The 15,725-nt window shown below is 39.0% G+C and overlaps 2 protein-coding genes across 2 annotated transcripts; one reads left to right on the plus strand and one right to left on the minus strand.

Annotated features, from left to right (window-relative positions):
* Positions 1-6,553: 6,553 nt before the first annotated feature.
* Positions 6,554-6,985, plus strand: LOC143882489 (uncharacterized). Its single transcript, XM_077385966.1, has one exon. It carries the CDS (start codon positions 6,554-6,556, stop codon positions 6,983-6,985), a length of 432 nt encoding a protein of 143 aa, XP_077242081.1.
* Positions 6,986-12,949: 5,964 nt separating this feature from the next.
* Positions 12,950-14,398, minus strand: LOC143884111 (3'-5' exonuclease-like). Its single transcript, XM_077387508.1, has one exon. It carries the CDS (start codon positions 14,270-14,272, stop codon positions 13,463-13,465), a length of 810 nt encoding a protein of 269 aa, XP_077243623.1. The 5' UTR covers positions 14,273-14,398; the 3' UTR covers positions 12,950-13,462.
* Positions 14,399-15,725: the final 1,327 nt, after the last annotated feature.

Raw genomic sequence — 15,725 nt, forward strand, 5'->3', positions numbered from 1 at the left:
TATGACTGCTCTTTTACACTAGAGGGGTCCAAAGTGAACAAAAGGGAAGAATATATCATTTCCCAAGTTTTTTCCAAAATTTTAGGTGGGACCGAAGAAGTCGTCCTCTAGTTGGGAAAAAAGCTCCCATGTGAAAATCATGAGGAGCATGCGACCGCGTCATCGTGCACATGTACACCGTGGATCTTGTATCCAAGAGGGACCCACATCGCTGCCACATTGAAGAGTCCTGATTTTTAGCCACCGTGGATCTTTTATCCAAGAGGGCCTCCACCGCTCTTTTTGCTGCTCAAGTGGCCAATAGCCCAATACCACCTGACCTCAACGTACGTTACCCGACGGAGGAGAACAAAAAAAGATAGAAACTGGTATTTCCACTCCCTTGTTTCAATATTGGCACTCTACTATTTATAATTCTCTAACGAGGAGGAGAATTAAAATCATGTTAGAGAGTTTCCATTGGGGTGACCTTTGCATTGGTCTTGTCCCTAGTTTAGCAAGTGTTTGCAATGGCAATTGCATGTTCCTAAAACCATGTTTGGCAGTCTAGAATTTTTTTTTCATGATAAATTAGTGTCTCCGGTGATGAGAGAGGTGTGGGGCAGGTGGGAGAAGGACAAAGATTTGAGGGGTACCTTTGAGATGACAGTGAGAAGTAGCTAAAAATTTGGAAAAAGTCCATCCTATTTTGAGTAGAGATTTTTTGTTTCTTATTTTTTGGCACTTCACCTGTCCTACCCCTATCTCACCACTTGGAGTTACTAGTTTATTATGAAAAAGAAAATGATGGTAGCAAACCGTGCCCTAAGTTTACAACTCGAAAACTAAGGGGCCTGTTTGGATGCCAAGAAGATTTGGATTTGGATTTATCACATTTGCAGCCCTTTCTAAGTTTTGATTTTGGATCCGGATCAAATTCTTTGATTTCCAAATTAGCGACTGGCAGTGAAAAAAATCATATTTCTAAATAAGCTATGAAAATAAGTAATTGGAAATCCACAGATCTGGCAGTTTCTTTCACCCTCTTGGCTCCTCCACCTCTCCCCTGCAGTAGGAAGAACCCCCTTCCCTCTCTGTCTCCCTCAACATGAGCTGGTAGATCTATTCGTTTTGTACCCAAAACTCAATTCCAAATCCAAATACAAAATGTGAGGTACCCAAACGGGCACTAAATGAAGAAAAATTATACTTGCAAAGAGAGGGGCTTGATAGGTGCCTGTCTCCATCTATAAATAGCTCTAGGTCCATCTTCCCACACTAAGTGCTACCACCACTTTTCGATCAGGATTTTCACGTTTAATTGAGGGTTTCCTGTTAACCCAAGCAAGGTGCAAGGGGTGAGAAGACCAAGGGAGCTTCTTGGGCAAGTTTTGGGCTCAAGAACACGAGTACAAGCTTGGAATAAGCTCAAGAAGGAAGATGGGCACCATAATTGTGGATACTTATTCTCTGTTTTGATGGCTAAAGATCCCAAGTATCCAACAATGGACAATTATGTTTCCATTTCATATCAAAGCATAGGTTGTAGGCTTGGAAAAATATATTTGGTAAGGAAATACTTGAAGTTGTGAACCCTTAATTTTGAGAGTTTATGTCAGAACTAAATATCCCTAATCTCAATATTAGCGTGCCTTTGAAATTAGTACCAAAGTGATAAGATTTAGTGGGAGCAAGCTTACATATCCCCTCATCCCTATTTTGACCTTCCAATACCCACTAATGGCCTTTGAATTTCAGTTGTAATGCAGAAAGTAGGCAGCAAGTAGGAGTTTGATATTTCTTATTACCTATATATAAATATGAAGCAAGGCTAAGCAATAGAAGAAAGTTCATGTTTTAAATCCTATGTTTTAATATATCCTCAAATATATCCTCATTCTGATACGTATATGTTATGGTGTATGGGAGGAGTTGCAAGGTAGTTATTGTAGGGATTTGCATTTTAGGTTTGTGGGTATGCGGTTTAGAGTCATGGGTGTTGGATTATGTGTCATGTTAGTGGTAAGTGGGTTGATGATGTGGCATTCTCATTGCACTTGTATTTAAGTTTACGTATTTCAATGAAATGAGAGGAGAAGGGTAGCTTTACAACACAAAGGAAACTTTGTTCTTGGAGAGTCATGGTTCCTCTCGATTTGAACCACTAGGAGGTCCGGTTGCCTCGAATCAACCTCTCTCCCCCACTTTTTCTATTTTTCATTTGTTTCTTTCCGTTACGGCTGATTAGGCACGTAACACATTATGACCTGTTTTCTATTCAAGCTTTCATTTCTGTAGTTGTGTAGCTCTGCTATTTGAAGTTTCTGTGGTCAACCCTCTTTTCTTCTAAGTAAGTTTATTTATAGAATTAGTTTTTCCAATTTTCTAGTTCTATTTGTTGGCCAGTGAATGCGAATCAGCCTACCTAATTCTCTATTCAAGGAGTTGAGTTGCATTGCTTCGGTTAGAGTATATGTGCTACAATATAAGCATAGAAAAATGGAATCTACATTGTGTTTTTGAAGAACTATGCATGTCAATATAAAATATTCAAAAGCTTACATTCCCTAGGGCGCCATAACATCATAAAAGAGAACTTGATGAAGGTCAATCTTCTACCAAAAATTACAGGTAGAGTAATCAGGCAAATATATAAGATAACCTAAGGTCCAGCATGGCTTGTCGTAGAGTAACAGCCAAAAGTACTTGTGTCAATGATTTGCTTGGCTATCAAAAATGACCCTCCACTCCTTATCCAGTGGAGGAAGAATTTTGTTATAAACTTACAAGAAAAAGAAAATGTCAACTATACATACATTAGCTTATTTTCTAAATAAGACAAACAAAAGCATTACAAAATCTTACCTTGGTCTTGGAATTTCTTGGATCTTCAAAAAGAAGACTTTGTAAGTGTAAGAGTAATGATATGGACTGAATAATAGAGATTCCTTGCCATATATGTTCATTTGTACGTAGATCGTATCTATCACAAGACTTGTGATAAGAGAGAAAGATTTCTGGTCGGACCCGTTTGTGACAGAGTAGAGTGAGTAAGAAACATAGCTAAGCTCATTTTGAACCACTGACGAAAAAAGAGGATATATGGTTAGGGAATAGAATAAAATAGGCCTTTTTTTCTATTAGTGTTAGAGGGACTTGAACCCACATGTGTAAAATTGGGGATTTGTAGCAAAAGGCATTTCGCAGATGGTCTGCCGCATGTCAGAGCAGCCACAGAGGCTCACTTTTCAGCAGATTTTGTCATCATTCACGATGTGGCTGTTGTGACATTCAACAGACCATCTGCAAACCTTTTGCGATGGACGCTAGGAAATCCCGAAAAACTAACAATTTTTTAGGAAAACAACTAGAAACTCCCTACGTGAAAACTTGTCTACCATAATCCTATTAAAATTTTCTTATTTAGGAATACTATTGTTCACCGCCTTAACTAACTTTTAAAATTTTCTTTGCCAATTTTACCCTTAATTATAAATAAAATTTACTTTTAGTTAGAAGGTTAAGAAAACTAAAGGAGAAATCTCTAAAATCTCTCCGTGTACTGATGGTATTAAAAACACTAATCTTTGAAAACTCTCTCTCTCTCTCTCTCTCTCTCTCTCACACACACACACACACACACAACCGAATAGAATCCCATCTCCCTGCAGCCATACGGAATATCCTTTATTTTTTGTAAGGGTGCAACTTGGTTCGGGTTAAGGCCAACCCGAGCCTGACCCGAGTTCCAACCTGATGAGGTTCAACCCGACCCGACCTGAGGAACCCATTTTTCCAACCCAAGCCTGACCCGAGTTCAACCCGACCCAACCCGACTTTTTAAGCTTTACTAAAATAAAAAATGATAAAAAATGTCGGATTTCACTCTAGTCGGGATTCCAAAGCCCTCAACCTGAACTCAACCCAAGTTGGGCAAACTCAACCCGAACCCGAGCTCGACCCGACTTTTTCGGGGTTGAACCCGACCCGTGTTTCGCCCCTAATTTTGGTAGAGAGTCTCTCTCTGTCTCTCTCGATTGACTGATTTATTGATTGATTGATGATTAATGCATGTGTTTTTGGAAGTCTCTTCTGATTGTTCCATTTCAACAAAAAACAAATGCATGGGTCTAAAATAGAGGGACCCACCCCATCAAAGGTGTAAAATATTGGCCCCACCACATCAATATATTAGGTGTAAATGGCGGGCCCTGCCCTCCTATTCATGAGTTTAGTGCAGATGGTAGGCCCCACCCATCAAAAGTTGAAGTGTAAAACGGTGTCTCCACCCTATGCAAGGACTTGGGTGGAGATCATGACACCCACCAGGCCACCACAACAAAACATGAAGTTAAATGGTGATCCCACATTCCCACCGACCTAATGCATGGGTTTGAGCAGAGTCGCTGGGACACAACCCATCAAAACAAGGTGTAAAATGGTGGTCCCCGCACCAATGCATGGCAAAGTTGAGAGCTCCGCCCAATTAAAAGTAACTTTATCTTAAATTAATGGTAAATTTAGTAAATGTAAAAAATTAAAAGTTATTAAAGTTAATGATGGTGACGACGAGGAATGATAGATGCACGACTGCCCTAGCTTAAAATGGGCCTTTGATTGGATGCACGTCATTTTTAGTAACATCTATTTTAGCCGTTGAATGTGAACCGTTGGATATAATCAAGTTTTGATCGTGACAAAATTGGATTATTGATTTGATTTTTGGGACAGAACAAATCACAACATTGAGGTCACGAGTTCAATCCTATCCACCCTATCAATTATTTAGAACTTAATAATAAAGCAATATTTAATCATGATTAAGAGCTTGATGAGTTAACTTTTCATCAACCATCTTAAAGTATATATATCTAGCCCTACTAGCCACCATGATCAAGTGGATGATTAGTCGTTCAATTTTTGTCTGGCTCGATTGTGCATTAGATTAGCATCTTTAATTAGATGACAAGTAATTATCATTCATTAGGTGGCAAATAATTATAGTACCTAACATTATGTCATCTCATATCGGTTAGAACTTAGGACTCACCTAGTTTACTCAAAACAATCTACTAATGGATGACAAATGAGCATCAAATTAATCTAATCATTAAAGAACAAGTAATTATCAACAACTAACTAACACCATCTTACATAGTAAACAACATGGCGCCCCACAGAAGGATGTGTAACTCTACTAGCCACGAGTTGACGAAAACTCGGGCCAGATTGGGTTGGGTTGTTGCCAACTCTAGCCCAACCCGAGAGAGCATTCCCTCAACCCTAACCCAAGCTCTGGGTTGAGGATGGTCAACCCTAACCCAAACTGGTTCTAAATTTCTCAACCCTAACCTGATCCGTCTAACCAGATTTTTCCAAATTGGCCAGGTTGATTCGGTTTGGATTCAGGTTACCCTAGGGAAAAACCGAGAAAAAAAACATAACGCGAAGATTTTTGGGACAGAGGTCGGATTAAAGTCAGGTTGCCCAAGGCCTCAACCCAGTCCTAGTCTAAAATTAAATCAGGTTTTTCAGACCCAATTCGTGGAAATGCCATCCAACCCAAGCCGAAATCAGGTTGAACCCGACAGTTCAGGTTGAGCCCGACCCAAGTTGCTCCCCTAACGACTAGGGGATTTTGGCTCAGCTTGCTGAAGTAATTATGATATCTTCACATGAACACAAAAAGATTATAGTTTCATGTGTTTGGAATAATTCTACTCTGATCATTTCTTTAAAATTGGGCCAAGAATTATTTAGTGCTAAAGATCATGTGATTAAATACTTGTTTGGAAGATGCATGTTTGTAAGGCTGCTAATTTGGACCAGACAAGTTCGATTATCACCTTTAAAGAAATACTGAAATCGGATTATTCATTGAATGTTAAGGGAACATACCTCTCCCTCATCCCAAAATTAATGTCTAGATCTCCACATCTAATCCAAAGCATCTTATTCTTTATAAACTTCACTTGGGTCCCTACAAAGGAAACATATAAGCAGTCCGCATCACCCTCTTTAAGTCCTATATAGCACAGAGGGTTGAGGGGTCTGAGCCCCCTCCTCTGCGCTGTCGCATTTGATTGAGCTGGAATGTAGAAATTAAGGACACTAATTCACATAAAATACATTGAATTTGGAAAGAGAAAGGAATAATCCAGGGTGTTTTGATGGGAAAGGGATGGAAGGATGGGTAAAGAGAGAAAGCGTAGTAGGTTGGGTGTTAAGGAATCATGTGAGTGCATGTGCATGGGGTTGGAGAACATGCCCAAAGCTACAAGCAATGCCTAGGAAGATTTTGGTCTCCCACCTATGCATAACCTAGGAAATGGGATCTGGGCCCTCTTTTGCCTGCTCAAATGATTTCAATATCCTTATTGGTCTCTATCCCTCTATTTTCAAAAACCTATAAAGAGCCCCACCTCCACAAGTTTGGGCAATTGGGTTTTGTTAGCAACAAAAGGAGGGGTTTTCAAGTTCTAAAGAGAAGTGGGTCTTGCTCAGAATCCTGACAATCAAGGAGGGATTTTCAACGTCTAAAGGGAAGTAGGTCTTGCTCAGATTACTGAAAAACATGGGAATTTCTCTACCATCCCTCCTGCCTGACCTTGATTTGATAGGCATGATGACCCAAGAAGGTAAGGGCATGTATGAGTCTCCAAGTGGGTCTCTCTGGAAAAAGGCTTTTGAGTTTCAATCCATGAGAAGACAATCCATGAGGAGAAGGCCAAAAAAGAAGGTAGGGGTCAAAAAAAATATAGGGGTCATTGGCTGGAACAAAAGGCCCAAGATTCTGATGAAGAAAAGGGTTATTCTCGAAGGCTCTAGAAAGCCTCTTAGTGGGATGGAGAAGAAGGTTAAAGCCCTTCAGAACCTTGTTCCAAATGGGAAGTCAATGGAGTTGGATGGGCTCTTCAAGGAGACAGCCAATTACATTGTCTGTTTAGAAATGCAAGTGAAGGTTATGCAGATTATGGTTAAGGAATTATCAGATTCCAGTGAATAATATCCCTTTAAATTTCCCTACAGCTGTAAATCTATTTATTTTTTCTCCTCATTTTTTTCGTGTGAGAGTATTGAAAGATGTTTGGCTGTCAGTTTGTGTTTCATCCCCAAGACAAACTTGCTTTACTAAATTTGCGCAATGTCAATGGCCTTTTTTTTATATGTTGTAGCAACTCAACAGTTGAACCTGGTTGTTGTTGTTGTGTTTTTTTTGTTTTTTTTAAACTTTTTAATGTTAGTTTGTGAGAAGACAAAAATCAAGAGAAACAAATGTGTCAGATTGACCTATTTGACAATCAAGTTGTAAATTATAAATGGGCTGATGGGGAAATAGTTGTTTTTTTAACACTTAATTTTTTGTAATCTAACCACAAACTAATCATTGAAGAATAATTGAAAGCTCCTGAAGGATAATCATTGACCATCTGTTGTTGTTATGCCCTTACTCCTACGAGGTATGGATGGGGATTCTCAGATTCTTCGGAATGTGTTGGGTACTCCCAAATAACATTTCAAATTTGCTCATGAACTGGACGGGAGCTTTTCATGGCTGCTTGGGGCAAAAGATGTGGAACGCTATTCCGTTCGCAATAACATGGTTTTTATGGATAGAACGTAACAACAGAATTTTCAATGATCGGAGCAAGGCTCCTAGATTTTTATGCCTCTCCATTATTATCGCAATCCTCACATGGGCAAGCAGTAAAGGGGGCGTACCATATTCAATATCACATATATTGCGGAATGGATTCACAGTCATCACGGAAAAGCAGGGTGTAAAGGCAATCAAGCCGATTTGGTTACCACCGCCGGAGGGCACTCTTAAACTCAATTTTGATGGAAGCTCGATGGGAAATCCAGGACCTGCGGAGTTTGGGGGAGCAATTCGCGACTTTATTGGAACCACCATTATGACATTTTCTGGACCGGCGGGTGTATGTGATGCGAACGAGGTGGAAGCTAGAGCATTATTATTCGGGCTTCGTTGGTTTAGGAATCATAATTTGGGGCCCTTAATCGTGGAAGGTGATTCAACCAACGTCATTGCATGGGCAAGGAATCAAGGTCCTGGACCTTGGCGGCTTGCAAACGTGATTGATGAGATACGAGATCTCATGGGTATCATACGTCCGTTGATAACGCATCGAAGGCGTACGGCTAACACTCTGGCCGATCGTTTAGCGAAGGAGGGAGTGGGATTATCGATTCCGAATGTTGTATTTAATGCTCCGGGAGCGAATCTCTTGTAATTCACTGTATTACACAGGGACATCTTGTCCCTTCTTCGTATAATTTCCTTCCTGGAATTTAATAAGCTGTTATCTTTATAAAAAAAAAATCTTGTTTAATGTTGAAAATGGGGATGTTTTAACCTCATCTTGCCTAAAGGGCAAGGTTTGCAGTGAGAGACTGTTGTGAAAACATCAATCTAGAGTTATGTAATGATGCAAAATAATAGAGGAATCAAATAATCGCACAGAACAAAAGCACAAGAGACTCATGCTGTAGTGTTCAAGGGCGAAAGCAATTAAAGAGCTTCCACTATGTGAAGATCACCAAGTACATGCAATCTAAAACCAAGACCTTATTTAATAACCCAACCCTAATCCCAATACAAAAGTTTTACCCAAATACATAAATTATAATAAAACCTATATAAGTTGAAACTTGTTTGCAAAATCTTCTTTCTTCAAGTTCCAAAATGGTGTTCTGAAAAGCTAGTTCTACGAAAGCTATACATTGTTCTTTGATTATGTTGACCTACTTGAATTCAAACATATCTGTAAAATCAATTTAAATTCTAGGAGATGAAGGCAATACCTATCTATAAATGGTGACACTTTAAGTTCCTAATTTTCAATACTAAAAATACATCTTTTTAGTTTCCTGAATTCATGAACTCAATCAGCATAAGAGCCGAAACTCCAAATAAATTTTAAAACTTTCAAGTTGCAATGCAATTCTACCAATGAATGCAGGAAACATGCTTGGGAAAACAGAAACAAGCCTATTATCAAGTATTGAGTATCTCCTTTTTCAAGAAAGAGGGTTTCCTAGGAAAAGGGAAATCCGTTTTGTAAAAAAAATGGAATCCTCTATGCAACGTGCATAAGAAAACAAGGAAGAGAGTGTGAATCTCCATGGAACGCCAAAATCTATGTGTAAGTGAGCAAATAGTCGGTCATTTTCACTTCCATCTTTATTTTCACAACGGATTTCCATTTTGCTAGCAACCTTCTTTCTTATCTCCATGGATTGCCTTAGTCCGCAACAGTCCTAAGCCATTGATCATAATCATCACCTTGATCATCTGATCGAAGTGTGTCAACGGGCCAGACAAATGGTGCCACGCCGAACCAACAACATGTTCATGATAAAGTGCCAGACACTGTAAGGTAGAGGTTGTTTCAGTTTCGTTGTGACTAAGTGCGTTGCTCGATATCACGCTGAGATGAATGTCCCTAAAAAGCATGTCTTTTTAATCCCAGTCCTTCACGAAGAAGCGGATGAATGAAGAAACACCATTGACCCCGCTACAAAAAGGTCCAAACTCGCCAATATAACATAGGAAAGTAATTACATCAAATGACAACCAAAGAAGAGAACGGTGACAATCAAATCAAATAAGCGATTCATATACATCATATGGAAGCAATTGCCCCACTAAAAAGCAACTTTTTAGTCAAACATATGAAAGTAATTACATCAAGTGACAATCAAAGAAGAGTGGTGATATTGATGAAAGAATTCAAAGCACGCAGAGCCTACGACAAGAGATTCATATAAATCATCAACCTGAGAGAGATACCCCTGATATACACCTCACTAAAATACAATAGAAGGCTCCCCTTTCTTAAGCCAGCAATTATCGAGCACGTCATAAGGTACTCTTATCTCTTATCTTACAAACCTTAAACTAGGGGCAAAAGGATCATTTTAGACTTCATAGAAGTTCATATTCAGCATATTGTATATCCCTAGGACCGTTGTTTAAAACAGTATCTACAGTCTCCCATTTCGAACCATAACTGGCCTTTCAAGAAACCCAAGAATACTAAAATCTGAAAATAATAAAAAAAAAAAAAATAGAAATCACAGCCCAAAGTTCAAAACCATTTTTAATTCTTTACAGTAGCAACCTTGAACAAGGACAACACACCCTGAAAGAAGGGTCAATGATGACCAAAAAATGACACGAATTGCAGAATTGCTCTGAACTTTGGATACAAGCTGAATGCTAAGGAGACTTCGATGAAAACCTGCTCCTGGACCACTCCGGAGGAGGAGGAGTTCAAGCTAAACTCAGATGCCTCATTAGATAGTAATGGTGGCGGTTTAGGAGGCATCATTACGGACAACAGAGGTATGGTTATTAGTTCCTTCTCTGTTAATGTTCCCAAAGAAGAAATTTTCGAGCTAGAGCTTGAGGCGATAAAGTTTGGTTGTTTTACTTGCTTGCAACATTGGAATTTCAAAGCTTTGGATAGAATCGGATTCAGCTTTTGCAGTGGACATAGTTAAAGGAAATGTCCCTCATCCATGGCGTAAATCAGTTCAGATTGAGAAAATTACAAAATCCCTTCAAAGTTTTGAATCATGGAGGATCTCGCACATATGGAGGGAAGGTAACGCAGCCGCTGACTTTCTCTCCAAGCGTGAGTATCCATGCAAAAACCCGCCTTCCTATCTTGTTCCCTCCCAAACTGCTGGAAATTCTGAACTCAGATAGAGAAGGGGATATTTATGTCAGATATTAAATAATTTCGCTTTGGTATCCAAGATCAGATTCTTTGCCTTGCTGCCTGGATTGTTCTCTCATTTCTCTTGAAGAAGGCCCTGTTCTGTTTCTGTCGTAGGCATTATGATGGGAGGATGTTGATTGCTGTTGATGTTTTTGGTTCTGCCATGGCTTTCTATCCATTGTCCCTAGTTCAGCATATGATCGGTTCTTCCTTTGATGGAGATCTCGTTTGGGCTGTTTTTTTTTTTGCTTTTTGATGTTTCTTTTCTTTCTTGGCGCCGTTTTAGCGCCCCCCCCCCCCCCCCCCCCCGGCCTTCTTATTTTTTGAATGGTCGTTTTAGGCCCCCTTTGTAATCCTTTTGTCGGGGCTGCCTAATCCCAGCTTACTCATAAAAAAAAAAATGATGACCAAAAAATAATGAAAGAACAAAGGTGAAAAGACCAAAGGCTAGAGCCCAATGATCAAGAACATGCCCAGATGAGGTGAAATCAAATCATCACAAATGATCGAGAACAACAGAAACAGTACCACATCAAGCTCCTAGGAAATGAAATCAAATCTTATTTTTCTGCCACATGCAATCAATGATTAAGGGAAACGTCATTTACTATGATATATGGAAACCAAATCTAATGCTCTGCACAAAAGATTGAATCTAAAGCTAAAATTGCACAATTAAAACATATCAGAAAGCACGAAATAGCTATGATGTAATGAAAACACCTTAGTAAAAGGGAAGTTGAGACAAAGAAGATCCAGTAATGTGCCATCTTCAACAGACCAACACACCAAAAGGCCAATCAAGCCTCACTGCCCAGTTGATCAACCACAAGAGCTCTACCATGAATAGTGATAGAAAAGCACGTCTCAAACATAGCAAAAGACTCTCATTGCATTGCCCAACAAGGAGGACCCGAAACAGATGATGAATAAGAACAACCACATACGAGATGTAAAGGTAAAATTTCCATCGTACTCATGTAGGGCTGGTGCTTAGTGCTTACCAAGAACATATCTAACCTAAATTGCCATCATAATGAACTCCTAGCAAGATATAACAGTAAATGCCCATCTGTCTTGTGGATATAAACTAAAACCTTCATTTATGGTCCCCAACAAATATAAATGTGGGTTTATGTTTGAAATTTTCATTTGGCCCATGAAAGTTTTAAAACTTAAATTTCTCAAAATAAATCAACCTTGTGAAATTATCACACTGCCCATCTAGCTAATATATCATCTGACCATCTGAAAAAATATCAACTTAATTAACTTTTCTATATACATTGCAGTTTCTAGATATATAAGGTACCTAGTTTTCTTGATTTCTGCCTATAACTTGTTCAATGCCAACCTATATTCCAATTTCTATAAGATGTCAAGAGATGAAGAAACAGCTAGAACTCATTGAATATAGACAGATATTGGAAACTCTGAATCACTTTTCTAATATTTAATATTAAGAGTTGCAATGAGCATGGGATCAATTAAAATGAAACAAAACTTGTATAAATCACTTGCATTATTATTTTTCAATAACATAAGTGATTCAGATCAAGCTTAAAACTGTTGCCGTTCTAAATTTCAACATACGCACAATGAATTACATCAGTTTCATTTAATGAACAGAAGTTTGTGCAACAAAGAGTTCATTTAAGTCTCCATTGGGAAAGAGATAACTTGAGGAGTCAAATAGATATACTCAAAAGAATGAATTTTATACCATTTTCGCACAGTTCTAAGCAGAGTAAAATGTATGCAATGAAGACACAATTTTCCCACAAGTATCCTACAAATGAGAAAACCTCTAACAGATTATCACAACGGCCTTTCCACAACCAACATTGGAAGGAAGCTGAGAATTTATCCATTATTTTGATATGGGCAGCCCTTTGTTTGTTTTACACTTCTTCATTGCCTGTTATAAATCAGAGAATCTATCAACAGTCAATGTTTCAGAACTAAATAGAGGACAGCTAATATCAAAACAAAGTAGTGTGGGTATCATCTCCTACATGGCAATAAATAAACCAACTTTGCAGCAACTATGTTCCTTGTCACCCATAAGCATATGAGCAATCCAAACATTCTGCCACGAAGGACATAAAAGTGAACAATAGGGAAGTTTCGAATTGTAAAGATCACATTTCTCCTCTTATTCTTCATATGAAGAGACATAGGAAGATTCTTAAGAAATGATATCATGGAAGCAAGAACAGCCATGGGCACAACATATGAGCTTTCAGTGTCTGATATTACTCTACGCGACAAAGAACACTTACAAAACCCAACATACATATATTTGAGTGTCCAATTACATGGAATTTTTTTCTCACATCAGTAACATAACCTACTCAATCAATATAAGAGAAAGAAAGGCAAATGCATCTATGCGAGAATTCATAGTAAAACCACTACACCCATCCTTAACATTTCATCATCCCTAACTATCTTACCAAGAATCTCATCCTTGCAAGAACTCCATAATGAACTCAGCAATCCGATGAGATCTTTTGTAAAAACAATCAAAACCAACAGTTTAAATTTCCTAAACACACGTGAAACTGAATTCAAAATGCAATCAGTAGACCCATCCCTAACATTTCATCATCCCAAAGCCAAGAACCTCATCCAGTGAGCTTTGATTCAAAAAGATCAAAATACATCATCCAAATCAGTCCAAAACACCCCAAAGACTTCCCATCACGAACACCACGAAAAAAACCCATAAAAATTCACCCATTGAGGATTTGAATTCCCCCAACTTTCACCAATGACGAGTCTTGAGTTTTCTTTTTCACCTTTCCAGTAATCAATTTCTTCCCAATCGCAAAAGAAAGATAAGCATCAACACAAGCATACCGAACCTGATCTACTGTAAGCCAAGAACTATCCCACCTACTCATAGTAATCCTCTTAGGCTTCTCCACATCAAACCCTAAAACAGCATTAGCCATACCCCTCAATCCAGCCCCTTTCAACTCTTTCCCAACCAAAACCCTCAAATCAGTAAAATGCTCAACCTTAAGCTCATAATCTAAGAGAAGTTTCTCAACATCCTCTTCAATCCCAACACCAACAAAATTGAAATTAGGGTTTAAGAGGAAATCAAATAGGGTTTTGGGAATGTGATCGGCATGGATGAGTTGGAAGATGAGGCAACGATTATTGATGCAGAGTTGGAGGAGGGCGACTGGGTTTTCGACATTGCGTTGGAAATTAGGGCGCCATTCGATGTCGAGGCCGATTAGGAGATTGGTGAGTTTTTGGGGGTGGATTTGGAGGGTTTCAGAGATCCAGTTTGTGACTATAGAGGAGGAGGAGGTGACTGTGGTGAGGATTTCATGGCCGTAGAATGTTACTGTGAAGATGTCGTGGATGGTTTCGTAGTCGTTGGATTGGGTGGGGTTTGGTTGTTGGATGATGGTTATTGATGATGGAGATGATGAGATGTTGGTGGATGATGAAGATGATGATGACATGTTGGTGGACGACCATGAAGAAGATGATGAAATTTTGGTGGACGACCATGAAGAGGAAGACATGGTGGTATTGATTTTGGTTGGGAGGAAAGTAGGGGAGAGGAAGGAGAAAATTGGGTGAGGAAAGAAAGGGAAAGTGGAAACTGGGGGAGGAAGGGGTGGGAACTGTTGTTTGTCAATGGGTAGTCAAATTTACTGGAAAGTTACCAGTTGCCGGTTGTGAAGCTTACAAAACCCGTACAGTTAGTGCACTCTATCCCTCTCTCTCATGAACCAGTTTAGATCTGTTGTTTGGGAAAAAGGACAAGGGGGAATGGGAACTGTTGTTTGTCAAAGGGTAGTCAAATCTGGGGTTTATGTATAGGGAAATGATTTCAGCACAACTATGTTTTGAATTTTTAATACAAGACGCTCAATAATCTTGTCTTTTAGCATTTAATTGTCAGGTAAGTGCTCTTGGGGACAGTAAAAACTAGGCGTGCAACTCGGGTCGGGTTTTGAAGAACCCTACGCTACCCAAGAAATATCTCGGGTCAGGTTGGGTTTTTCTCCGGAAAACCCACGATTCCCAAACCCGGCACTATACATGCTAATTCTCGGGTCGGGTTTTTTCACATTGACGCGTTGTAGAAAAAAAAAACAAATCTTCACCAAGATAATCACTAAATTTGTGTAATCAAGTGTATAAATTTAAGAAGGAAACTATATTTCCACTCACAAACATGATCACCTTAATGAAAACAATTATATTAATATATTAAAAAATAATTTGCTATGTTATTCAAGAGATAATTAAAAATGTCATGGTACACCTACATAAGTTGGGTCGGGTTTCGAGTTTTTTTTTCTTTAACCCCGACCCTACCCAAGATTGAGCCGGGTTTTTAAACTAAAACCCGACCCCACCCAAGACCCATGATTTCTAAACTCAACCCATGCTACTTTCGGGTCGGGTAAAACCCGACCCAAGTTGCACCCCAAGTAAAAACCCTTTAACAGCTCTTTAAATATAAAAGACAACAAACATGAGTGTCTTGTACATAAAAGACAAGAAACACGAGCGTCTTGTATCAAAAGATGTGTGTGTTGAAATCATTTCCCTATATATATGGGGTTGTCGTATCATATCGGAGGGTTAGGGTCATGCGATGGAGATAATTTCTAAGGCACAAGCCGCACAACCTATCTATGTTGAGGCTCAACAAATAAATAGTTTGGATTTTCAAACAAAGTGAGCCCGTACGTGTTATACGATGTATGAACATAATTGCAATATAATTTGTGGGCTCAATGAGTATTGCGCCTAGGTGAGCATGTATTTTGAAAAATACAATAAAACTCACCTTTTCACTTTGAGCCGGGTAGATTCTTTCACCTTCTTCATGAAAATTTTCCGAAGGATTCATTAGAGGACCCCAACTAGTTTGGGACAAAGGATTAGTCGAGTTGAGTTGAGTACAATGAAGCCCACCTTGTTCGAAGATCCAAACCGTTTAGTTGTTGGGCCCCAATGTTA

This window comes from Tasmannia lanceolata, unplaced genomic scaffold (assembly GCF_043159265.1).
Source record: "Tasmannia lanceolata isolate RefF3 unplaced genomic scaffold, GAP_Taslan_0.1 ptg000008l, whole genome shotgun sequence".
NCBI classification, from domain to species: Eukaryota; Viridiplantae; Streptophyta; class Magnoliopsida; order Canellales; family Winteraceae; genus Tasmannia; species Tasmannia lanceolata.